A 27,746-nucleotide genomic window follows, 5' to 3' on the forward strand; every position below is an offset into this window, starting at 1 on the left:
AAGAGCCACACGCAACTCCGGAGCCGCTGGTTGCCGACCCCTGATCTCACCTGTACGTGTCGTCGTCAGCCATGGTTTACCCACTGCCGGATGGAGGCCTCCCCAAAGCCTGCACCATCTCTTACAGTCTTTTGAGCCAACAATCCATAGAGCTCCAATGTTGGAGCTGATTTTTATCGCTCCATCTCCCCCTCCTTTTGCTGCCGCCCGGTCGTGAATCCCGACCACCGGAACGTCATTCGTAGTGGCAACGTGTTCTGCCCAAGCCCGGCTGAATAGTCGTTAAAAGTCGATGAGACATTGCTAACTTGCGCTATGCTCCTCTAATCCTCCCCGTTTCTCGCCGCAATGTGAAGCGTGCGCGTGTCGACGCTTCTGTGTGAACTTTTCAGCTTCTGCTCAAATGTCCACGTTTCACGCGGCTCGTGTGGTGTAGCGGGTCGTAATATAAATATAATATAGCAGGTCGTAATATGATTAATATAATAATATAACAGGCCAACCGAGCTGAAACCGCTCAGTCACATCGGACGAAACTACGTTCACGCTCACTGGATTTTGACGAAGAAGTCACCGAAATAACCTGGGCTTAATTCAAATGTACTGCTATTTGTACGAGTTGAGTGTGAGTAATTTTCCATTCTCCAAAATATAATTGATTCTCCTGAATGTCCCACCAGAGTCACAGTCATGCGATTTACCCGTGAAATTTGCCAGTGGCTGAGTGTGGCTAGCATGGGCTCCCGGAGCAACACACTGCAGTGCTGAGCTGTGAACTCTCTCGCCTGGTATACAGGTGGTCGTGGGTCCGATCCCGACCCTGATGCCTCTATATTTGGAGTTTGCATGTGCTCCCTGTGGTCGCGTCGATTTTTCTCTGGGTCCTCCCGTTTTTCCCTCCACATTTAGAATCAAGGTGCATTCCGATTATTTGGCTGCTATAAATGTCCACGTGACAAGCCACTTTGTTGAGCTATCATTTGTGGTAGCCAGGTCTCTTCTGAAAAAGAGCTACATAGCTCAGTGGGCCTTACCTTGTACAATACAATAACTTAGCTTAGTAAAAAGCAAACGCAAAAACCAAAATGAGACGGAAACTGCCGTTTCGGCCCGCTGGGGGCCCCGTCACACCTGGTGGCCGTGGTCATGATGGCGTCCACCACCTCCACAATGCGGTGCAGCGCCGAGTCGGCGCCGATGGTCATGTCCGTGCCGCAGAAGTCGTTGTCGATGGAGCCCACGAGGCCCACGACGTGAAGGTGGCTGCAGCGCTCCGCCACCTCCTCCGAGATTTTGCCTGGTCCAGCGCACGAGACAGTTCGCGTTCGTCAGGATTGTCATCGGCGTTGGTTGTGTTCTCGTCGTCGTCATCATTATCATCATCGTCACAGTCAACTTTGTTCGTTCTTTATTTGAAGCTTTCGTGACTGCAGGAATCCATACTCTTTGGTTCTCTCGGTAAAGTCGCGTAGTTAGAAATAAATTAAAATTAAACAAATCGCGACGTTTCGATTGCAACACAAGCAATCATCATCAGGTGGGAAAACCACAGCAAGAAATGTTTTTTTTGGTCATCATCGTCATTGCTGTGCTCATCGGGTACTAGAGGGGGGATCATTTCAACCTGGCAGCACAGTGTTTCTGATCAGGTATGCTCAGCCACCGTTAGTCTTTCAACTATGTCTGAGCAGCAGTCGATGTATACAGTCCTTGTGTCAACTAACGTGTGGCGTGCCATCTATTCGACCCTCGGTAAGAAAGCGGTTCCCACCCCCAGAGGAGGTGCTGCTCCATTCGGGGGGCCTGGCGCAGAAATTATTATTGGGTGGGGGGCCCTTTCAATCAACTCAAAGTGAGATGACAGAAGAGAGATATAGCGATGTAGTGAGATGAGCTGTGGCGAGACGAGAGAAATGTGGATGAAGGACAGAGCTGTAGTGAGAAGAAAGAGACGCAGATGGCACAGATGTAGTGAGAAGCGAGAGATGCAGATGGCACAGATGTAGTGAGAAGCGAGAGATGCAGATGGCACAGATGTAGTGGGAAGAGAGATGCAGATGGCACAGATGTAGTGAGAAGAGAGATGCCGATGGCACAGATGTAGTGAGAAGCGAGAGATGCAGACAGACGGCTGGGACGGGAGAAAAGAACGGGAGACAGGAGATTGATGATGGACATTCATTCACTTTTCACGTGAATTATCTTTAAGGTTTATTACGATTCGAATTGTAACTGATATTTGGTGCATCTATATATACACACACACAATGTAAACTTGTTTTTGTTTATGAATGCGAGTCTCCTTTGAGCTACTTGGGGGGGGGGGGGGCCCTACGCTCAAACTGAGTTTGCTCGAGCAAAGTGCCAATGCCGTGCCATCGCCGGCTCTGACAGGTCTGGGGGAGCCACCTTGCTTGAGCAGGCTCTGCACGTGCTCGCCCCACTCCTGGCGGAACATGTTGGCGCCCGTGAGGCTGCCGTCCCCGCCGATGACGCACAGGTTGGTGATGCCGTGCTCCAGGAGGTGCAGGGCCGCCTGCTCGCGCCCCTCCCTGCCGCGGAAGTCCTTGCAGCGTGCGCTGCCGATGACCGTGCCGCCCTGCGGGTTCACCACGCACACCGGATTTGCACGGCGACACAGCGCGCGAGCGTGTGTTGTTGTGTTAGGTCGACTCGGTCGGTCAACCCGTGGGTCTGTCCCGTGACCTCCTGCCAGTGAGCCGTCAACACTTCACGTGGCCTTAAAGTGCACAGAGCCGGGCAAAAGCGCCGTAGTGATGCCACCGCCACTTCGTGGCAAATGGCGGTTGTTGTTAGATGGACTCGGTCTCGAATGAGTAACCTGGTGCTGTGTGTTATCATCGCCACTCGGGAGGCAGAGGCGGCCCCGGCGTGGTGTTGGCCACCAATCCTCTCGTGTGCCGTGCCGGCCTTCGTAGGTGCTCCACTAACAGCACTTACCCCAAAAGTCTGTTAAGGCTACACGGGGGATCTTTGTCTTTGTTATTATCATCCAAAACATGTGTTGTAATGTAAAGGTAAAGTTGCCAGCCCTGCTATGATTTGCTCATACCACTGCTGGCAGAAGGGTCTCTAATGCTTTTTTTACAATTTTTTGGGGTAAGGCCCACTCAGCTATATTGATCTTTTTCAGAAGTTACTTGGACACAAATAAAAGCTAGACAAAGTTGCTTAACATGTGGATGTTTTTCTTATAGTAGCCAAATACTCTCACCGCACCTTTATAAATGTGGAGGGAAAAACAGGGAGCACCTGGATAAAAATGCACGTGACCGCGGGGAGCACATGGAAGTTTTGAATAAATGCAAACTCCAAATATACTAGAGGGAACTTTAGAGAGCCTCTCTCCCTAGAGAGCATTTGGGCCTACTCCTCCACGCTAGGAAGCACCCACACTTTATCCACCACACACTACCTGCTAATCGACGATCTGTGGCACGTACATTTATCCTGCTTGGTGGCATGTTAGGGCAGTTCATTTTCCACAAACTGGCGTCCACGTTTTTCATCATAGAGGTGTGATGGGATGGGGCATCGTGTTTATTATATATTCCATTTCTAAGTTGATTTTTTTGTAATCACAAACGATTTGGCTATATCCTGACATGCGCCCGCATTCATTCTGACATATGCACAAATAAATTCTCGACTTGCGTAGCATTCGTTTTAAATGAACAAGAGTAAAAGGTGAAATTGCAGCCAAGCTATCGCCTGGTCAAGACACTGCTAGCGGGAAGGGCCTCCACGAGGTGAGGACAAGCGTAGGAATCCAAATTCCTGCACCGCACTTGTCGTACAAGACGGGCAACATTTCTGCACCCACGAACAACCACGTGTCGCGGTGGGGAGATGTTGACTACCTCGTCCTGGGTTCGTTCCCGACCTTGACTTCTGTATATTTGGAGTTCGCATGTTCTCCCGTGGATTTGTCTCCAGGCCCTCTGGTTTTTCCCTCCATATTTAGAAGAAACATGCATTTAGAGTCTTGATTTAAAGCTTTCGTGACTGCAGGAATCCATACTCTTTGGTTCTGTCGGTAAAGTCACGTACGTATACATTTTTATTTTATTTTTTTATAAAATTATTTAATTTTATACCTACGTGGCTTTACCGAAAGAACCAAAGAGTATGCATTTAGAGTATTTGACTGCTATAATTTTCCACGTGATCAGCCACTTTGTTGAGCTATCATTTATGGACAGGTCACTTCTGAAAAAGATCCATATAGCTCAGTGCGCCTTACCTGGTAAAATAAAAAAATACTACATTCGTCAATAACGCTGTGTTACCATAAAAGGAAATGTCCCTGACTCACAGCACACACATAGAAAGGACCATCGCCTGAAACGTCATCTATTGTATATTTTGCCTTTCAATGCCACACCCAGTGTTACTGACAGATGTATGAATGACCCTTTTGTCGTCGATTGTGCTCGTGCACCACTGCCAAAGCAGGTTCACCAAATGATTTTCATAATTGTCAGCAAACCCACAGGAGGGATATAATCCCTACCTTGCCTCGTACTTCATCGCTGGGAATCTCTGAATTATTGTCAATGTCAGTGAACGTGTTTACACGTGTGTTGCTCTGTGGTCCAGCTCTCCCTCGAAAAGGCGACGTTTGATCTCAGTCGACTGTCGTCTTGGAAATGATGTCACGATGGTGGCATCCTTCAAACTATTATTGGTTCTTTCGGTAAAGTCATGTAGAAGGGAAACAATAAAATAACACAAACATAAAAAAATAAAAAATGTTAGAATTTTTATTGTTTTAATTTTTAGATTTGAAAGTTTCCCTTCTACGTGACTTTACCGAAAGAACCAAGAATATGAATCCCTGCAGTCACGAAATCTTTAAATTAAATAAAATCTTGAAACTGTTGAGGAAAAGTACGCGGCCTTGGGCAGGACGCGTCGCTAGATGGGCACGAAGGCCCGATGGTCGAGACTAGGGTTCGGCAAACGCAACCGGCTCAAGGATCCACATGCGGCTTTTTAAGGACCGCTGCTTCGTGACTTTATTTTCTCCAGATCACCGTCTCGTATTCACCGCGTGCATTGCGGCCCTTCTTGTTATTTTGGTTTCCTACCCGCGCCCCCACCCCGGTCAAGATAAGTGAACGGGGAGAGGCACCTATGGAATGGAGCCCACGTGAGAGGACGCTCACTGAGAATTTGGAGTGACGGCATCGACTCGTGTGCAGCAGCAGCGGTGGCTAGGTGGGTTAGCACAGCACGGGATCGTGAGAGATGGAGAGACGGCTTAGGGGAGGCCTTCATCCAGCAGTTGATTGACCATGGCTGATAACGGCGGTGATGCTTGTGAGCAGCGTTATCATGCCTTCGGGTGTTTTGCAAGCGATGATGCATTTTCGCAAAGAAGAGAAAGGGCACTGACATCGATCGTTCGACCGCTCATTTTTGCTTAAAGGTCATTAAGCATCCCCTGAGATCTCAGCAATCTGTCACCCGCACGTGATTCCTCGCGAGTAATCATGGCTAAAAATAATTGACAAGACCGCACTTTTCAAACATGCGATGCAACGCACGAATTCCTGACTCCCAACGCCCCGCCAGCTGGACAGCTGTGCCCACATTTTATTAAAATAATAAAGTTACATTGAAACAATAAATAAAACTGCCCCTTGGTTGTCCAACGGCTTTGCTTTAGCCAACTTACAAGTAAATGTAGAAAAAAACATTCAATTTACCCTAAACATTCGCCTTCGGCATTCAGGGCGTGTGTCCGTGGTCCTGTATTGATGTGATGCTGCTGCTGCTGGCTATATTTGAGCCAGGGACACTGTTTGTTTTTATACAGTGCACATTGTTTGTTTGGCAAACAATGGTTTTCTTTAAAATGTACACACACGCGGTGGCGGTAAGGTAGGGCTGTGTCCAAGGCGCCCGATGACCCCCCCCCCCCACCCCGATGTTTGGGTTGTTAACTACGCGCTGTTCTGCAACTGAAGCTCCCAGTGCGTGGGGTGAAACGTCGGACATCATCATCGAGCTTCACGGCAAAGCCGCAGAGAAACTTGCCACCACCCTGCAGGAGTGTTCGACACGAGGATGTTGGAGGTGCCAGTGGTCTATGGATGACGTGAAATAATGTTCAGTCCTTTGTTGTCAATCCACTGCTGGATGAAGGCCTCCCTGCACCGTGTCGATCATCATGGCGGTGGGGTTGGTTTAGCGGTCGTCGCCGATTTCGGCCGTGGCCGGGATTCAAGCTCAATTCATTTGGACCTCCCTTACCAGTATCAAAAAATAAGAATAGGTTTCACCCTTTCTGGCAATAAAACAGTTGTGTTAAGACGTTAAAACACCAAACTGAAACCTTTTGCAAGGAATCATGTCTGCATTAACCACATACTTGTGGTGAACAAGTATATATATATATATAAACATCTTAACACCTGTTTTATTGCCAGAAAGGGTAGAACCTATTCCTATATTCAGTTCATTGGCTTCACAGCACAGTGAGCCCACCACTGCGCCACCTCTTACACCACTGGTGATTTCTAGCGAAATTACAAAAAATACTTCCTGCTTTTCATAACATGGAAAATGCCCTTTTCTTGCTCGAGGGCTTTTTTTAAAGAATGGTTCACTGCAAGAGAATTCGAGCGGCTGACAAGTCTTGGAAGTGTTGTGTTGGGCGTGTGCCTGATGTGGTTGCTGATAGAAGCGACGAAGAACAGGGAAGTGAATTTTCAGTGACATCGCGTGCAAGAACGCCTCGCCCATCGTACCACAGTCAATATCTAGTCCTACCGAATCACACTTCGTCAGTCCACTTCTGGATGAAGACCTTTAAGTTTAAAGTTTATTTCTTCAACCAGATGAGATTTCAAGGGACCAGGATTGTCTCATTGTCAGACAGACCTGGGTGACCGAATATTACTTCCGTGTCGTGTCCGTCACATTCGGGGTTGTTTGACCATACTTCTCAATGCTCGGATGGAAACGGTGTGCGACCCAGGACTCGTTTAGATATCACTCGCCAAGATGTCTGCCGTGGCTGGGCCATCTAACACAGATGGCTGGGTTCAAAGCACGGTGCGCTAACCACTGTGCCACCGCTCTCGCCCCAAAATTCCTGGTAGAGGTCACAGAAATGTCTCCTTTGCAAAAGAAACAACGCGACGAGTGAGGGGCTTGCCACTGCAGTACAATTCCACCGCGTTGCCGTGAGGCAAGACCATGCGTGCAACACCCTTCGTGGCAATACAGAGGGGCCTTTATGAGGCAGTGGAGGAAGTAGGTTGCTGGTTGAATGAAGACTGTTCTCTCGTGTGTGTGTGTGTGTGAGTGCGTTTTGGGGAGGAGTAGTGCAGCAGTTAGCGTGCTGTGCTACGACCCGGGTTAGATTTCCACTCACATCAACACCAGTGACGATGATCTGAACCAGTCCTGGGCCTCCCCTAAGTCGACCTAGCCTCAAATGAGGACCTGGTGTGGTGTGTGAACATCGCCACTAGGGATACAAAGGCGGCCAAGCATGGTGATGGCAACCCACCCCCTCGTGTGCTGTGCTGGCCTTCATAGGTGCTCGCTAACAGCACTTGCTCTTACAGTATCTTAAGGCTCTACTGGCGATCTTTATCTTTGTGTTGGCAAAAACATTGATTTGTCAATCCGCTGATGAATTCATTCATCCCAGGCATCGATTGTGGCTGTGTCGGTCGTCGCACTATGGGTCAACGAAGTGGTGTGGACGTGGCACCATTTGGCCACCTCTTTCCCCCAGAGAAGGCCCCGCTGTTGTTTAATTTGCCACAGTGCTCCTGTGTGTCGCCAGGCTTCCTTGGTGTGCATTTTGAGCGCTGCTGCCATTGAGGACGGCACTCTCTGTACATGCCTAAGACAACTTGCATCCTTAGCAGACTCTTCCCCCCCCCAAAAAAAAAAACACAAACTCAACCAAAGCAGGGGCCTGAATGATAGATTTAAGATAGATTTTTTTTTACTTTACCACGTGTCTGTTATTTCACAGGTGACCTAGTCGCCCTCCCCCCCCCCCACATTAGCAAACGACCAGATCCTGCCGATGACCCACGGCACCCACCAGCTGGAGGATGCCAGAGACGCTCTCCCATGTCGCCTCTCGGATGTTGTCTCCTCCGTCCACCATCCCTTGGTAGCCCTGAGAAACAAACACACACGGGCGCAGAGAGGAGAGGCGATGGGCGGTTGAGAGTCACTGGCAGATTGGTTTGTGAATAACACGGTTATTGGTCCTGACTTTTTGATGGGCCACTTTATACTAAACTATTTAGGTAAGGCACACTGAGCTATGTTGCTCTTTTTAAATCCTTTATATTAAGTTCGCTTGCGTGCTTGCGTGCTTGCGTGCTTGCTTGCTTACGACCGTGCAAACCTTTCAGGTCGTTTTTCAACCCACTTCCCGTGATTCAATCGAGCTGACATTTTGCACACAGACTCGTTGTGCGAGACAATTAATGTTCGTGAAAATGTTTTTCCTAAATTTTACACTGTTTAGGGAAAACAAATTAAATATTTAATTACCAATTGCTTAATACTGGCAGACAATCATCTGACCCATAGGTGGCAGCCATCTCAAGCCAGAGGACGAGATGACTCTAGCCGCCACGCATATAAAGGATTTATAGTGAAAAACTTTGTTTTTACGGGTTATACTTATTTATGAAGTGACCTGGCCACAAATGATAGTTCAACGAAGTGGCTTATCACGTGGAAATGTATTGCAGCCAAATACTCTAAATGCGTGTTTCTAAATGTGGAGAAAGATCCACACGACCACGGGGAGAACACGCAAACTCCAAATATACAGGTATCAGCAGGACCAGGATCTCACCCACAACCTGCATATCAGGCGAGGTAGTTAACGCGTGGTCTGTATCTGAGATCATCGCTTCTATAGCCAGGTAACAATACCATTATAATTTACAATTATAAACAATTTCATCCATTAAATTTCGATTTAAAGCTTTCGTGACTGCAGGGATTCATCTTCTTGGTTCTTTCGGTAAAGTCACGTAGAAGGAAAATAATAAAATAATAAAAATAAAATATAATAAAATACAATTCTCACGACGTTTCGGCCACAAGAACAGGTCTGTCGGAAAGACAGCGTCTGACGCTGTCTTTCCGACAGACATGTTCTTCACCTGAGGACGGCTGCTTGCGTTGTGGCCGAAACGTCGTGAGAATAGTATTTTATTATGTTTTATTTTTATTATTTTATTATTTCCCTTCTACGTGACTTTACCGAAAGAACCAAGAAAATTAATTTCATCCATTGCCAAGGTCCAGTCCGTCTGAGACCATCCCTCTCCCTGTCATGCTGGCATCACACCCACCCCTCACCCTTCATCCTGCGGATGCTGGACGCACAGGACGCACCACGTAGGCATTTCGGACTGGGCCCTACCTGGTTATACGTGGCTCACTCGGCACACCAGGCGCTTTCCGGCGAACACCACCCCCAGGCCTGACTCGGTGGGGGGGGGGCTGGGGGTATCCCGGTATACCTTGTCAGGACGAGGTTCTATGATTTTTTTACATTTCATAACTATTCATAATGGACTTCTGTTTCAACCGTTATTTGTTTGGAACATCCCCCCAGACATGCTCGCCAGCAGAGACCCGAGCAGGAGTACAAGACTCCAGGCCGCCACATAGCTCTGAGGGTCAACGGAACACACAAACCCAACCACCATGATAAGGTTACGATCCTTCACTGGGCGTAGACCCCGGGGCCAGCCGAGGACACGCTGGTGGGACCATGTCGCTCGGATGGCCGGGGAACGCCTGGGAATTCCTCGGGAAGAGCTCGAGTCCGTTGCCAGGGCGAAGCGGATTGAGAAACGAACGAACGAACGATTTCATTCAAAAATGCTTATTGCTGAATTCTCATAATAAATTAAAATTCACCTCGCAGATAATAGGAATAATTTTCTGTGCGATTCCTCTTAATGTGGAGTACAACTCACGCGTATTAGGAAGCTGCTGTGTTGTGCATTTTGGGTAAAATTATGGATAACCGAAAATAACAGGAAGAAATAGGTTTGTGGATAATAATGTATGCGGATCCTACAAGCTGCCGCAGACAATAGGACTCGTGTGGGTAATAGGGCCCGGATAATTGGACATGTGATAATTACTGGACGTCTGTGACACAGAGCTTCGCGGCTCATCGGATTCCTCCAGGATAAAGATTCCGAATTAGGGCTCCACTGTACAATTCACCCTTCGAGTGTACAGGGCTAGTGGGGTGCACGAAACACCGCAAACGACCGCTGCTGCCCATCGCGTGAACCGAACACAAAACAAATAGCGGCACGACATTATTCATTCATGTGCGGCCTCCACCGGCAACACAATGGAGAGGACTACAACTATGGCTTATCCGTGGCTTATCGCCAGAGAGCGTCAGGGGTTTAGCACGCGACGGCGCCATTCAGCCCGAGTTGTGCTCTGGGTCTGCGCTACGTGCTGATGGGATCTGTGTCACTGAGACAGGAGACTTCCACTCTCTCTCTCTCTCTCGCCGGGCATCGCAGGACGAGAAGAAGGGCGCACTCGAGGCTGCACCAGAGGACGTCCCGCGGGCTTTGCGGGTGTCGGGTGCTATTCTTGTGGCATGTGTCATCGCCGCTGGGTGGTTTGTGTGACCGATGTAAAGTGTCAGCAGCCACCGGTGCAATCATCACAGGAATGTATTCTCTGCCCGTCTGTGGCTTACTTTCTGCTGAGATGACTCGTATCGCTTCCCCATCCCTCTATGTGCACTCGGAAGATCTCATTTATATTTTATCAAACGATTAAGGTGAAAATGCCTCCCAATGCGATTGCTCATTTGTGCATTCTTCCCGTCCCGTTATAGCGTGAAAGAGTAGGCCAAACACCTCTGCAGAGGGGCTCTCCAGAGCTCCCTCTAGTGGATGTGAACAAGCAATTGCAGGGCTGCACCTTTATCTATGTGAGCGCTACGCTGCTGGATGAAGGCCTCCCCATGCTGTGCCTGTCATGGCGGTTGTTTGACCATACTTCACCACGCTGGCCAATGCGGGGTTGGTGAAGAAAGTGGGCGACAGGGAGGGGTCTATGACCAGATCACCCTCCGCTGATGAGAGCTGTGGCCAGAAATAGAATAAACGCTGCCTGGTTTGTAACACAATGCACTTGCCACTGTATGTATGTAGAACTTTTTTTCGTACCGTATCTAGCCAACCGTGCTAATCGCTACTGCTGTCCCTACTTCTATAAATACGCGCCATGGCGTAGAAATGACAAATCAACTATGAAGTGAAATTAAGCGAGCTTAATCGAACATTTTAATGTCATTGATTGGTTTGAACCGTCGTCCAACTTGCCCAATATTGAAAAAAATCACACACAAAGACAAAACTTCCCCGTTTAGCCTGAACAGACTGTTGGGGCAAGTGCTGTTAGCGAGCACCTATGAAGGCCAGAACGGCACACGAGGGGGTGGGTGGCCAGCACCACGCCCGACCGCTTTTGTCTCCCCAGTGGCGATGTTTACACACCGCACCAGGTACTCATTTGAGGCTGAGTCGACCTAGGGGAGGCCCAGGAACGGTTCAGATGGTGGCTGTGAGCAGGAATCGAACTCGGGTCGCCGGATTCGTAGCATAGCGCTAAGCGCTACACACTACCACCACCGCCCAATCTCACACACACGCACGATCGTACCGACGTTTGCATGCGAAACTGCAAATAGACATTTAACGCCGTTAACATTTTGTTCTACATCTCACACCGTAGGAGAAAGCGAATATCGGACTGCACTCAACACGACTCGAGGCAAAGTGAAATATTTGCCGGCGCCGTTGCATCTATGAAGGGTTGCACCGCTGCCCCTTCACTTCACGCAGCGGGCTGAGTGATCGATGCCTCCACGCCCGTGGGCCTGGGAAAGGAAACCGCGATGGCTAAGCGGGGACCCTAACGGGGGCCAACCCAGATCCCCCCCCCCCCCCCCAGGGATTTGGCGGAGATGGGAAAGGGTGGGTGGGGGAGCGCTGTTGGTGAGGGCGCAGAGACAGGGAGGCCGGGGCGACGCAGCTTCTTAATGCAGCCATAGCAACGCCTTGTGACGCACGCCCGCCCGCCCGCGTGTACGTACGCGCAGACGCAGCATATTCAACCTTCACGAAGCTCAAGGTCACGTTCAGCTTTGTGGCCACATGGCGGCCTGCGCGATTGCCCGACGCGCCTTTTCCCCTTGCAGTGCGAAGCCCTGGCGTGTAAAATGCGGCGCGGCCATCATATTTTTTTTCCCGAAAGCGCAATTATACGGAGGGACACCGCTCGCGAGCAAAACAAAGGTCACCGTGACGCACCGCTTGTTCGCCGTCAGCCAAGATACAAACATGTAAACAAACAGCCGCGCTACAAATCGGGGGACGCTTTTCGCTTGATTGCCCACGGCCGGCATCCACCGCACGCGGTGGCCACAAACAGAATCGTCCGCGACCCGTCGAGCTGAACGAGCGCGCGCGAGCCCGCACGTCCACGAGCGCACGTTCGTGGGGCGATGCGTTTCCCCTTTGTGTTGTTGTTCTTTGTGTTGTTGCTCTTTGTGTTGCTCGACAACCAGCCCCCGGGGGGAGAATGAGCGTGGTTTCTCATTGCGAGCGCGCCCGCCCAGTTGGCTGCCACCACAGTGGAAGGCGGTGGCGGTGGCTCTCGTAAAAACCTAACCACCACCACCCCCCCAAAAAAAAAAACGGGCGTGAGATTTTTCAACCGCTGCTATCATCACGGCTAATGCCGCAGCAGCTCAAAGAGACGCCTGTTACTTTCCCACGAAGCAAAGCAACGTCACGCGGGGCGCTTTCACACATCCAGGGCCGCCGCTCCGTAGCGCATCGGTCCGCGGCGCGCTGGACCTGCACTCCGGAGGCCGTCGGTTCGCATCGACCTCTCCGGCACGGCGGCCGACACAGTGGGGCAAAAGTTTCTCAAGTCCACCCCCCACCGCCCACACCCCCCCCCCCACCTCCTCCAATGTGCCTCTGTCAAGGCAGCAGTATAAATGTGTTCACCGCAGCGAGTCAGTCGATAGGTCGCGTGTGGAGGGGTCAAGTGTGGGTACTCCCACGTCTTCCACGACGACTGTTCAGCGCGGAAGAGTAGGCCAAGTACCGTCTAAGAACGGCTCGACGGTGGGGAAGCCCGTTTCGTCAGCAGTGGCGCGAGCCGGCAATTGCAGGGCTGCGCCTTTGCCACTCACCAGTTATAACTGTGGCCGAATGCCACTGACGTTCAGAGAGAGATAATTATCATCATCATTATTATTATTTTCCCACAAGGCATGAATCGCTAGGAAGGTTGAATCTACATCCCTCAAACTCGACGTGCCCCATCCTGCTCATTTGATGTCGTTGGCTCTCCGGGGGGCCCCAGTGGAGATGAAGCGCCTCGCCAGTTGTGGTCCTCGCCAGTTGTGGTCTCGCCGGGCCTTGGCCTTTGGCGGCATCGCCGGGGGCTAAATTTACACCGTGGGCAGAGCGACTTGCGGCTGACAAGGCGAGGACATCTCGGGTCACATTGGTGGTGGCGTGGGGACATGGCAAACTGCGTTTTGCTCTTTGAGCCGCTGGTCTGAAAATGGTTTATACGAAAATGGTACCGCCATGAGCGGTGAATGGTTTAGTGGTGCCACCATGGGTATCGAATGCCACTCTTGGTTTTCTTGGAGCCTTTTATCTCTAGATCGCAGGTACGTTTGATAGCAAGGTCACCGTGGTAGCTGTTTATGAGATAAATGGCATTAGCTGAGTGCCGTGATGTCTGTGATGGAGAATACTGTTTCGGAGAAGGGACGAAAACAAAGCCGAATGTGGCTTGAAGCATCCAGGGAATATGAAAATAAATCAAATAAATAGGTGTGCATGTAAAACGTGCGGTGTACTCGCTAAACTGTGTGTCCGCGGTGCACGCTGCCCACGGAGTGAACACACGGGCTCTTCCTCATCGAGACGCTGCTGCCGACGACTCGTCGTAGGCCGAGCGTCGCGCGAACGAGCGATTGACGCGCTCGGGATGCTGCTTAGTTCGGGACGTGGCAAAGTGCACATTGGGGGAGTGGGGGGGGGTGGCTGCCACCACCGCATGCCAAACCCGGACGTATTTCTCACACGGGATCTGCTACCGGCAGTCACGCTAGCAAGCCCCGTACCAATTAAATCAACTCCTGTCACCCCAAACGCAGATGCAAATTCACGGATCGTCCCAGGTTAAACCCGGACGGTGTGTCTATTGTGCATGCGTTGTATGCGGAACTTCTTTCGCATCACCGTACGTAGCCAACCGTGTTCATCAGAGGTGCGTGGGAAGGACAACAAATGAAGGACAGGCAGGTGGCGACCGTGGATGTAGAGGGGGGGGGGGGGTAGGTAGGCGAGGGCAACTGATGCGGCCCTTCCCAGTAATTCTACTCCTTCGTTTAATCTTTTCTTAGCACCCTCGTTCCTCCTTCAGAGCCCCCCCCCACCCACACACGGAGTTATATTTATTCTCTCATTTTCGTGATGGTCCTCATCAACCATTGCGTAGCCACTGCTGGATGGAGGGCCTTCTTCTCAGGCTGTCACGTGGTGGTGTAATTGAACCTTATGGCGGTACCCCGGCTCTCGCATCATGTCCGTGATGCGGTCATCTTTAGTCTGTTGATGGTCGGCGATGCGGCAATCGACTCGTCTCGACGAGCTGTACATGATGCACAACCATTACGGTGCGTACGAGCGTTCAGGGTTTCAGCGCAATCGTCCTCGCTGCGTTTCGACATCGCGGAGTGTGGCACTGATGTCGGATTGATTGGTACCCCAGTCGCGGAGTGAAGTACACCCCTGGAAAAAATCGTGTCCCAGAAATAACTAATTTAATTGCCTCGGTCATTTTGTGTTATTTGGTACCCTGGGAGTACCGCCATGAGGATCCATTGTAAAGCATTTGTTTGTCAATCACCTGCTGGATCAGGGCCTCCCCAAGCCGTGCGTGTTGTGAGGGTTAGTTGACTGCACTGTGCTGGTCAGTGCGGATTGGTGAAGGTGAGGACATTGGAGCATAGTACGGTACAACATTCTAGATTTGAAGCTTTCGTGACTGCAAGGATTCATACTCTTTGTTTTTTTCGGTAAAGTCACGTAACCAAAGAGTACGGTAAAACAGTCGGTTTTGCTTCACCGCCCTCGGCTGACAACAGTCGCCAACACAGCAGCCAACAGCAACTTCTATGCATGGTGGTGGACGCCCATTCCAAACACTGTCCAGGCCCAAACCTGCTTAGCTTCCAACAGACGATGTGATTGGGCACATCCCAGTGCAGGTCAAAGTTGAAAGTCAAGAGGCAACCACAGTTGGGATGATGATCGACGATGTACCCTATGGCCAATAAATAATAATTATTAAATGATTATGGCGTTCCAGTCGAGATGAGGCTGCAAAGGATACAAGGTGCAATGTTTGTTTGAGATTTGGTCCAAACGCTCTCCTGAGGCTGTCTTTGCATCGGATCCATTTAGTGGCCCTCCCTGGCTCGCTGGGTCCTCTGGTTTCCTCCCACACGGCAAAGCGCTCCACAATGGGGGGGGGGGGGGGGGGGGGGGGGTGGGGGGGGGGTGGGGGGGGGGTTTCCGCCAAACATCCAAATGTAGAAGGACCGTCCTCGTGCAAAACAACAACAACAACAACAAAAACTGCATTGAGACTCGATGATGCGTTCCTCGCTAAATACATGACGTAATAATCGTGATAATCATCGATGCTTTTGCTCGCAGCGGAGGAGGGCAACGGAGGGTGCGCAGGCACTTGACTCTGGTGGTGATTTTAATCTGTTTGTCGAAGGTCCAATGTTCCATGACCGTACACTCCAAGTGGACTTAATCCTATAGAATGACCCCCACCCCCCCCTCGCACACACATGTGGTTCATACTGTTCTCGTGAGAGAGCAGTGTTTCGGGGATATTGTGCTTGAATATGTATTATACAGCTAGATCGCATTTATGATAGCTCCCATGTTCAAATACGCTTGCAATGTGCCTGGTCTTATCGGGCGTAGGAAGCTAACCAGGGTTGAGCTTGGATAGAAAGAGAGATGGCGCAAGACAGGGCAGGGTGGAGAAGGTTGGCAAGGACAGCGGACACCCCCACGTGAGTGGGACAAACGCGTGGAAGGAGAAGAGGAGGAGGCGCAGGAGGCAGACGTCTTATGCCTCAACTTGAACCGGGCCGAAGCGAGTCAGCTTGGCAAACAGCTAAGGACGGGGGGGGGGGTGGTGATCGAGACCTTGAGAACAGCAGGGGAGAAGGAGCAACCTACCAATTTAGGGGCGGGGGGGGGTGGGAGATTGACAGGAGTATTTGAGAGAGGAGCGTTCCATGCGTAAAAACACGCTGAGCCATCGCCTAATAAGGGGGCCCCGCAAACTGTAAAGCCCTGCGCCTGTCGCTGTACGTGGCACGGCTCGTCAAAGGATGCTGGGGGTGCCTCGTGCAGCACACGCGGGTTGGGTGGCTCCCACGTGACTCTCGCGGTGTCTGATCCAGCTGCTTCTTTGTGCTCGGCGGAGCGCGTCTGCCGACTCGAAGGCGCGCAGGTGAGGCGATGAAAGCCGCTTCCCCACTCGCTGCGTTTCCTCTCTCCGTGGACTCCGTCGCGCGAGCAGTTGGCCCCAAGCAGGAACTTTTGGAAGGAATCGGAACGGACAACCGTGCCAATTGTGACCCCGTGTGCGAAATGAGCGCCGTCGATCCGCCCCGGATGCACCCGATCCCGTCGTATCGGGTGTTTGTACTCTCTACGGCACGGTTAGCTTTAAAAATTTGGTTTCTGGGGAAATTGAGATTTTAAAATTGGGCTGCCTGTTACTCACATCGTGCAAAACTCTCCTTAAACAAATGCAAAGCTTCCCGTGTAGCCTCAACATGCTGTTGGGGCAAGTAGTTGTTAGCGAACACCTCTTCTGGCCAGCAAGGCACAGGAGGAGGGCAGGCAGCCAGCATCACGCCTGGCCGCCTTTGTCTCCCCAGTGCTGATGTGTACACACGGCACCAGGTACTCATGTCAGGCTGAGTCAACCTTAGCGGATGCCCAGGGTCAGTTTAGATATTCGTCACCGATGTTGACTGGACATCTGTGAACTACTGGACATCTGTGAAAGAGCTTCATAGCTCATCGGATTTCTCCAGGATAAAAAAAATATTCTAACAAGGATAAGGATTCTGATTCTGACTGTGAGCGGGTAATCGAACTCAGGTCGCCGGGTTCGTAGCGCAGCGTGATAACTGCTGCACTACCGCTCCCCACTCCTCAGAGACACACACACGCACTATCTTTCTATACAGTACATGTGTGTGTGTTAAGATTGCTAACAGCGTGATTTTGAAACCCACACCCATTTTTTTTACGACTTCTGAAACAGAAATCCAATACGGGAAACAACGAGAGATAGCGCGTGCGTCTAGGAGGGCATATTTAGGCACGGCAGGTCTTTCAGTTTCAAGGAAGCAAATCGTTTTCGTCTTTGCATCCCAAAGCAAAGTATTCAAAGTTCCACCTTGGCTATCACGATAAAAAGTTGACTCGTTTGGATGTTTTTGTGGCAGCCAACCAGCACAGTCGTGCTGGTTGACTAAACACGCGTAGGTCAAATGACATAATTCAAACGCTTAAGAAATGTTAAGTGGGTTTGGGCAGGACACGTCACGGGCCTAAAAGGGACGATGGCCGATGGTCAGCAATCATAACGATGACGATGATGATGAGGGAGTGGCAGCCAAGGAATGGTACGCATCCAAGATGACATTCAGCGAGGGGATGTGGCCATGAAGTCACCTCATGCAGGAGCTTGGTGGATCTTACATCGCAGGGTTGTGAGAGGTAGCACCCGCTTGGGGAGGCCTTCATCCAGCAGTGGATTGACAATGGCTTCCGCCGCTGATGATAATGATGATTACAACATTTAAAACTGTGAGGTGCATTATCGATAGAAAATATGAATCGCCCAGCCTCATGATTGTTGATCCCGAATTCGAATCTGAAATAAATTGTCATTATTGCAGTGTAAAATTAGCACGGTTGGCTACGTACAGTGCGAAAGTAGATTCCACATACGTACGTACAAAATAATAATAACACTTGAAAGACTTAGAAAGCTGTTACAGACATAGTAACAAAGTTATTTAAATGACACAAATTATTCCCCCGTGGCTTTTCGATCACGGCCGAAAATGTCACGAGTGGCAGAAGTGGTGTAACACGTAGGCTTTCGCGACCAATATCATCCATAATACAGTGTTTTTGGGGGGTGTATTATGGCAGAGGTGGTGTTGGTGATCCGAACAAAGGTTGAGGACGTGGCGGTAGGAATCTGACGAGGGAATCTCTAGAGGTTTGCTTCGGCCGGTTTCTCTTGCCAAGTGTTTATGCCAGAGCCCATGTCCTTCATTAAGAATTCACAGCGTACCCTCAGATGTCGCGAGGGATATTCAGTTCCAGCAGCTGAAGGCTGCCACCAAAAAAACCAGCACGCTGATCTATCAATAATTTAACCGACTGTGGCGGGCATGCAAGATGAACAGATGCATTCTGGGCACAGTGGTGACACTTGTGCCTCTCAGCAAGGAGGGCCTGGGTTCGATTCCTGACTCACTCCATAAACAAAAAATGGCCACAGGTGATTTTACACTGTAGATTGATCGGCGCACAGATAGCTAAGCTGATTTAACACAGCAGCCAGTAAAACCAATAATCCGTCTCGTAACCAAGCGGCACAGCACGGAGAAAATTACAAACTCAGGCCCGGCAACAGGCGCGGCACTGTGAGCAGGAATGCAGCGGGAATTCAGAGGAGCGTAAATGAGCAGCATCAATCTAAATTCCACAATGGGGGGCGGATGTGGCTGCGGCTGGGACTGCAGGACTGGGCTTGCCGTAGTTTAATAGAGGAAGGGAGGCCGATGTTGTTCTTGCGTCGTCAAGCCCAGGGGAGAGACATTCCGAAGTACTGAACAATGCCCAGCACAAGAGCAAACAGGCTGATCCATCGATTAATTGATCGATTCTAATCTTGAGTGCATGCAATTGTTTTTTTTACCACATTTACTGAGATGCCCAGAAGTCCGCTCAAACAATCCCCATTATTGGCATGGCTTGAGGAGGCTTTCATCTAGCAGTGGATTTACGAAAGGCAGGTGGACAAGCCAATTCGTAAAAGCAGTGCTGCTGAAAAATGTCACTCCCAGAAGGCCGTGTGGTCGATGGGATATGTAAATAAATAACTTTTATTTATGTAAACCGTAGAGACAGATTTCGCGAGAAACACGTAGTTTCTGCTTGTTTACTTTGTTACTTTGAAGAGAGATGGCTTTGTTTCTCTAGTGGTTTGGTGGAAGTAATTTCTCGTGGTAGTCACACTAGCGTTGATGTACGGTGATTTATTTCTGAGAGATTTTTACTGGTTTTTCCTGGATGTTTCTGTTGCGAAACGTCACTTTAAGATGTTTCTTTGTTCATGATTTGTTTGTTGCGATTGCACCCGAGTCAAGAGCCTCATGGCTCACAGGGCCATACCTAATAAATGAAACTGAAAGTCATCAGTGTCCAAGTCCAACAAGTTCGCAAATTACGTGCCACTAATTTGTGCAATAGTTCGTATCTTTTGCCGAACGAATACATTATAAGGTCGCACTCATTACACGCGAAGTACTTGCCACAAATAAACAAAAACAGCTTGCTGATTGCATCGAGGAGCATACATCAATACGCAAACTCCGCTCATCCTCGCAGCGGCTGTTGGCTAGCCGCTGCATCATCGCGTGCTTTCAGATGCGCTTCTGCGGCTGTCTGGAACGCTCTTCCTGCCAGCATTAGGGAACCACTGGAGCTATGCACTTTTAAATCTGGATTGAAAACACATGTCTTTAAAACTGCCTTTTTGTGTTTAGTTTGTTGTCCTTGCGTACTTCCGATTAGCACGGTTGGCTACGTACTGTGCGAAAGAAGTCCAAGATAAATGCGTATTTCCCTTCCAAAAGTAATATATGATCTCAGTCGGCTGTCACCCGGTTACGTGAATGAGATTCATTTAAATGTCAGGAATAATGTGTTTATGTATATATAAAGCAATTAAATATATTTAACGTACAAAGTACAGAATTACTTCAAACATGCCGCACACTTAAATGTAATTTATGTACACTTCACGAGCACACAGGTTCGCCAAATGTTTATTTTAAAAGCATTTTTGCAGGAACGCTATTTGTATGGGAACTTTCAAAAGGAACTCCTTGTAACTGACCATCGTGATCCTGCTGTCAAAAATAAACAGAGCTCAAAGGCAATGCGAAAAAAATCAATCGCGCCCATTCCTGGATGAATCATCCGTTCCCTGTCAGACTCACCCCGCGCACCCACATGGCCCTGATGCCCTCTGTAGATATAAATGACATAAGTACGTATTAAAGTACAATAATATCCGTTTGGGGGGGGGGGATGGGGGGGAGGTCAACAAGATATTGGGATGAGAGAGAGAGAGAGAGAGCCTGCTCCAGTTACATTTTTTCCGGCGTGAAAGCCAGACGAACGTTAGGGGCGACCACAATGCATTGCGCTGTTGAGCACAGCCCACGCCGCGCTGCCTTCCCTGTCAGAATCAGAATCGGTATGGATACTGGAGGAGGAATCCGATAAGCTGTGAAGCTCTTTCCCGCAGATGGTCCAGTCGGGGCAAGGGGTGTAAGAACGTGACGACAACAAATAACACACAAACGCGATAGGAGTGAAGAGTATAGGAATGTTAAACAAATCGCTTAAAAAATATACAAATGAAATTAAGTATTTTTTTATCTTGCCGGATATAAGGCCCGCTGAGGTATTAACTTATTTAGTCATAAGTGACCTGGCCCAAAAAATGATAGCTCAACAAAGTAGCTTATCACGTGGAAATTTATAGAAACAAAATAATACAAATAATTTCAATGCATGTTTATAAATGTGGAGAACAGAAGAAAAAAAAACAGAGAACCCGGAGGGAAGAAATAAAATCCACACAACCATGGGGAGAACGTGGAAGCTTTAAATATACAAGCGTCACGGTTGAGATCGAACCGGACAGTTGCCAAGGGCCTCGATGAAAAAAAATAAACACCCCGGCACGATTCCCAGACGCCGAGCCGGCGGTTGGGCTCGAAGGCGGCGCGCAAACCAAACTGGGCAGCCACACTCTGAGAGAAGCTACATTGCTTCGAGCACCCCGGGGATATGTTGCTTTGTTTTCTTTATAAATTGTGACAATCGTCAAATAATGTGCAGTGTCTCATAAATATCGGCGGCTTTCTTGCGCTGATGCTAAGCTGTGCCGGATGTGGACGCAACAGCTATCGGAATGAAATGCTGTAACGCTTAAAGGGGGCATTTCCTCATTCCATAAAGCTATAACCTTAATTTTCCATAATTATAGTCCAGCTGTGCTATCATAATAATTTAATGCGACAAAAACATTTTAACGTGGAACTCTGGAGCGAGCAGTGTATCACCCTGCATTGTAGAATGGCCCCTAGGAGATGACATTGGAAAACTCCGAATCAATTCGGGAATCGAGCAGTTCCTGAAGAATGCCCCCAGGTACGTTGAGTGAAACTTCGGACATCATACCTAAGAACGGCCAAACAAAACCTAGCGGAAAGTGTAATTAAAATGTAATCAAAGTAAACAATGTTTAGTTAGTTTCCCTCCTAATCCTAATCCGATGATTTTGAAGTCGCCCCTGTAAATGAGCCCATTTGTCCAGTGAGGGCCATGCCAATGCGAGTGGGATCACACGCGCGGGGGCATTCGACCGCACAGCAACATCTGTGTTCCGGTGCGAGTGCTTGTGTCCAGGCGCGCAGAGCAAACACAGATCACCTTCCGTCGTCGTGTCACGCTCAAAGCAGGCGATGTTTGCGCAAAAAATTATCCGTTCCACTGAGTAAGCTGCACTAGTCAGCAGTCTCCTTCTTCTTTTTTTTACGGCTGACGCAGATGCAGAGCAGCAACTACAATCTCACACGCAGGTGGTCGAGCCGGACAACAGCATCAGGAGCAGTGGAGTGTATCACCAACGCGGTGATGTGTCCTTCGTGTTTGTGGATCAGGGACATTGCGTCGTTAGACGTTGCACGGTCTGTCCTGGATGACCGCAGTCAATTTGTGCATTGGGTATATACGCATCTGCCATGGTTTGTGCGGATGAGTGATACTGTCTTTCTCTCTCTGCATGGGGCTTTTATGGGGTCACAGGATTCAGACTCGGTGGTGCAAGATCAAACGGCCACCTTTTGAAGTGTTAAGCTGCCCATGTGGTTGTTAAAAGCACAAATGGCCGTGGATTGCTGGGCGGCTTAGAATTCCAGGGAGGGAGGGTAGGTGAATTCGTGTGTTAAGATAATGGGCGAGCTTCTATTGAGATCTGATCGGTTGTGCAAATTGTCAGGTGCTGTGGGTTTTAAGGTCACTGCCCACTGAGCGATGGCTACTCACGTGCACAGTAGCATTATAAACTAAACCACAAACTAGTTTTTATTTCATTTTATTTCATCAGGTAAGGCCCACCGATCTTTATAGACATTTTTCAGAAACGACCTGGCCACAAGTGATAGCTCAACAAAGTGGCTTAGCATGTTGATATTTATCGCTGTCAAATACTCTAAATGCATGTTTCTAAATGTGGAGGGAAACCCCGCAGGACCCAGAGAAAAATCCACGCGACCACGGGGAGAACATGCAAACTCCAAATATACAGCAGGCGTCAGGGTCGGGATCAAACCCACGACCTCCTGTATACCACGAGAGGTAGTTAACATCTCCTAGCCACAATGGCACCCTTATTTGGGTTTCTCGCTTAATTCTACCGCATTCAACTCTGACCTAATTATTTTTGTCACGTAGTACAGTACTGGGATCGCAGTAACATGTTGATGATGAAAATGACCGCACCACTTTTCTCCAATGATCTTCCCCGTTGTTTGTGAGGGAAGACATCCATAAGTTTTCACTATACAATTGTATGAAGTTGAACTTTCGTCAAAGTGTGAATCTGACTCTCTCTCTATATATCTTTATAAACTACGACTGCTATTTGTAATTGTTATGTGGCTGTCTTGTGCTCAATCTCTGATGTGGAAACAGAAGAAGTGATTTTCTAGTTGTATGTGAGTTCGTGAAACCTTTCAGTGAACCGAGATCCAACAATGCAGCCAAATTAAGTGAGAAACCACAGTAAGGGCGCGAGGGTAACGAGACGTTAACTACCTCGCCTGGTATGCGGGAGGTCGTAGGTTCGATCCCGACCCTGACCCCTGTATATTTAGAGTGTGCACGTTCTCCCCGTGGTCACAGGGATTTTTCCCCGGGTCCTCCGGTTTTTCCCTCCACATTTAGAAACACGCGTTCACATTATTTGCCTGCTCTACATTTCCACACGATAAGCCACTTCGTTGAGCTATCGCTTGTGGCCAGGTCGCTTCTGAAAAAGAGCTACATCGCTCAGTGGGTCTTACCTGGTAAAATAATTTTTTTTTTTTAAATTGTCGTTTTAAAATGTGGGAGCCCACTATTTACGGCGCTGTCCTCCCGTGCACCCCTGCACCGTGCCTGGCACGTGCCCTCGTGAGCAGCCACTGACAGACCCTACATCACGGAGAGCTAAAAAATCTCGACCCCTGACACGGCGACCCTGGGCAACGTGGGGGGTGGCATTTTGCGTCGTGAGACGGCAAATTTGGCGCGGTGGCAAGCCGGCTGCCTTGTTAACGCCCTGAATTAACCGCACAGGCTAAATCGTTAAATCACGCGCGTGTCATCGGGGACAGCGGCCGAGGTGGAATGACTGGTGTGGAATATTTTTTTTTGTTTAACGTGTGCACGTTTGGTATACTGTAAACAAGCGCACTGTAACGATGCATCGATGAATTGATTAAATATCGATGCTTACTCTCGCAAATACACACAATAAATGACGCATGAAATAATCGATTTTTTCCACGATCCGTAGATTTTGTAAGTAATTGGTTTGCACAAACTCGGCGGGCTAGGAGAGAGAGAGAGCCTCTGCTTGCAACATACGGTCAAACGCAAAATTAGTTGTCGGATTGAATTGTGACCCGCGTTTCATGACAATTCATGGAATTGTGAAAATGACAGAGGTGGTAGTGGGCTGAATGTTTATCAGAGTTTTGCTCAGTTTCGTTTGTGATGCCTTCGCAGGGCGGATGGAGTAGAGGCAGACCGAGGGTGAAATGCGAAGACGCGCTGGAGCGAAATACGATGGTAGAGTGTTTGTGAACTATTGAAAACTAAACTATTTTAGTTTTGAATAGAGAAGAGAAGAGGCCCAGAATAAGAAGCACAGAGAGAAGGACAATCCTTGCAGCTGACCCCGTGCAGAAATGCGACTGTTGCCTGAGAAGAGGAAGTTTGGGTTCATTCGTTGGGCTTATTTAACACGAACAAAGCACTGTGTTGGTTTCGACATTCAGTGCCTCATCAGCAGTGGCAGGCGTGCTTGAACCAATCAATGCTGGTGAATAGCCCGATGTTTATAGGCAAAGGACCCTTTCTTGAAGAAACGGGTCCTTTTTTTATTTAAAGCTTTCGTGACTGCAGGGATTCATATTCTTGGTTCTTTCGGTAAAGTCACGTAGAAGGGAAATAATAAAATAATATAAATATAAAACAATAATTTTTATTGTAATAATTTTTATTGTTTTAAATTTATATTCTTTTATTATTTCCCTTCTACGTGACTTTACCGAGAGTACCAAGAATATGAACGGGTCCTTGTTTGCGGCAAAAAAAATAACAAAGCTCAAAAAAATCGTGCAGCGTCTGTGCGGCGGCAAATATAAGTGACGAAATAACTAGCACACCGTACCCACGATTGTCTCTCCGCATCAAAATAAAAATCCGAACTATTATTTTGTTGCGCAACAACCCATGGGCCGCCGCAGCCTTGTGGGACTGCGTCATGTTAGACCCGAGACGTCTCTCCCCGCACGCGACCTGCGTGCGGCGTGACCTCGCGCGTGCGCCCGCAGGGTCACGCGGCGAGTCAGTGCGCGCGTGTAAACTGACCTCATGAATGAAATAAACTTTGGCTCCGGTGTAAATTCCCATCCTCACGACGGCACGCACCGCCGCGTTCATTCCTGTAAGACGAGAAGAAATGAAATAACGATGATGATCATTATGGTGGTGAAATTCGCGAGTGACGAGTCATATCTTTTCTTCTATTTCTTTTCAAAGTTTACAACAACTGCAAAGTAGGTAACACGCCCAACGGGGTGGGGGGGGGGTGAACGTTCATCACGGAGATGGAGCGATGAAGTCGGCCCCTGTGCAGTAGCGAGATGGATTGTTGCATCACGAGACCCACGAGAGATCGCGACAGCTTCGGGGGTGGGGGGGGGGAGGCTTTCATCCAGCAGTGAATAGGTCGTGGCTGATGATGACCGCTCCACATCTGACCGTGTGTCGTCACTGCACCGTAATTCGCGGTAACGGAATTACCGCGTGGAACCCAGGACCCCGCCGATCACGGAATCCAACACGGGTATCATGTTGAACCATATCACACGGCAGGCTTGTTGCGATGCATGAATGGGCCCGTTTCATCGCCGTGTCTAATACTGGATGCTTGCCGCGCTGTAATTCCGTTACCGTGAAATCACCCGCGTCGCTGTTGACGCATCCACTTGGGTCAATCTCCGAGTCATAAATACGGCGCTAAATGAGCTGACAACCGTGCGCCCGCAGTGCAGTCTTTACTTTGGGCTGTTGATGCAGCTCATGAGATTTACCGTGACGTAATTATTTGTATACAAATACCGTGTACGCTTCATTGGGGTGGAGCGGTGGCATTAGTGGTCAGCACACTGCGCTAGAGTCCGACTCCGAGTCACGGCTAACACCAGTGGCGAGTGATATCCTCACCGGTCCAGGCCCTCCCACTTCTTTCCCCCCACCCTCTTCCAACAACCTGCACTGACCATCGTGGTGAAATATGGTCAAACAACCCCCGCCTCATGACGGACAACGGCTTTGTGCGAGGCCTCCATCCCAGCAGCGGATTTGCAGGAGCACGCGCCGGCAAATCAATTTATATCCCGACTGTGCTGCCACAGAGTCCTGTCGTGCGAGTTGAAAACGGGTCGGTGGAGCCCCTCCCCCCTCCCAGGGATGACAGCGCATGATTACACCATTGGAACCTCATTTGCCAGTAAAAATATATATATATTTAAAAAATATATATATATATTTAAAATATATATATATATTTACTGGCAAATGAGGTTCCAATGGTGTAAATACTTACCCCGAGCTCTCATACTCTGATGGTGCATTGTCTTTGAGTTGTGCGCCTTTTGGCGTCATCTGGTCCAACCCATGTGAGACTAGGCTCTAAGGAAAGCTGTCTCGGGTGTGGACCAATCAACTTCAAGTATAGTGCACATTATCAGAGTTATGTTTTTTGTTTGCATTATTACTGCAGGTATTGTGGTCTATGTAAACATGACTTCTCGTAAAAAAAATATGTCAGTTTTGTTGCCAGATAGAAGGGTAAAAAACAATTATCATATTTTTTTCTTCTGGCAAATGAGGTTCCAATGGTGTAAATGTTTACCTCGAGCTCTCATACTCTGATGGTGCATTGTCTTTGAGTTGTGCGCCTTTTGGCGTCATCTGGTCCAACCCATGTGAGACTAGGCTCTAAGGAAAGCTGTCTCGGGTGTGGACCAATCAACTTCAAGGACAGTGCACATTATCAGAATTATGTTTTTTGTTTGTATTATGACTGCAGGTATTGTGGTCTATGTAAACATGACTCCTTGTAAAAAAGGTGTCAGTTTTGTTGCCAGATAGAAGGGTAAAAAACCAATTAGCGCACGTTTATTTTATTTGCTGGACTCGTGACAAAGGTCACCGCTGTCGGTAGCCTTTCGCGGAATCATCCGACTGGCTCGCGTGGAGTGTGTTCGTTTTTGGCGTCGCACGCATGCACGACTGCTTCGTGGCGTGGCCTGGCAAAAGTTCGCCCCCTCCCCCACCCACGCAGGCCCACCGCGACTCTCCGAGTGACACCGACAGACTTGGCGCGAGCTTCGCCAACGTGACGACGCGCGCCCTGCTCATGGCTGACCGCTGCTGCTGACTCTGGGGGTTCAGGACTCGACAAATGGGGTTCAAGCTAAATTCCAACGCAGTGATCACAAAGCGGGATGTTAACTACCTCGCCTGGTATACCGGAGGTCGTTGGTTCGATCGCGACCCTGACGCCTGCTGTATATTTGAAGGTTGCGTGTCTCTCTTTCTCCCCGTGGCCGTGTGTATTTTTCTCCGGGTCCTCAGGTTTTTCCTTCCGCATTTAGAATCAACATCACCACGCGTTTAGAGTATTTGGCTGCAATACATTTTCACAGAAGCCACTTCGTTGAGCTATCATTTGTGGCCAGGTCACTATATAGCTCAGTGGGCCGTACCTGGCAAAATACAAAGTTTAGTTTACATGCAAGCCATTAACACCGTTCCAACGTGGCCTATTTTTTTTGCCGAGGCTGACATTTAAGCCCGATCTAAATGTGGGGAGCTCATCAAAGCATATTCATCTCTGAAAATAAAAAAAAACCGCATTCATATTTAATGAAGGCCTTTTAGATGTTTCTCAATCGG

General features: G+C 49.1%; 1 protein-coding gene across 1 annotated transcript in view; it reads right to left on the reverse strand.

The window, feature by feature from the left end:
- Positions 1 to 27,746, reverse strand: part of LOC133349662 (ATP-dependent 6-phosphofructokinase, platelet type-like) — a 67,791-nt gene that overhangs the window by 32,165 nt on the left and 7,880 nt on the right. The window contains 4 exon segments of the mRNA XM_061563287.1: positions 1,132 to 1,297; positions 2,410 to 2,599; positions 8,093 to 8,170; positions 25,152 to 25,225. Coding sequence (XP_061419271.1) covers positions 1,132 to 1,297; positions 2,410 to 2,599; positions 8,093 to 8,170; positions 25,152 to 25,225 — 508 coding nt within the window.

Source organism: Lethenteron reissneri, chromosome 31 (assembly GCF_015708825.2).
Source record: "Lethenteron reissneri isolate LAM-NWPU_2019-01 chromosome 31, ASM1570882v1, whole genome shotgun sequence".
NCBI lineage: Eukaryota > Metazoa > Chordata > Hyperoartia > Petromyzontiformes > Petromyzontidae > Lethenteron > Lethenteron reissneri.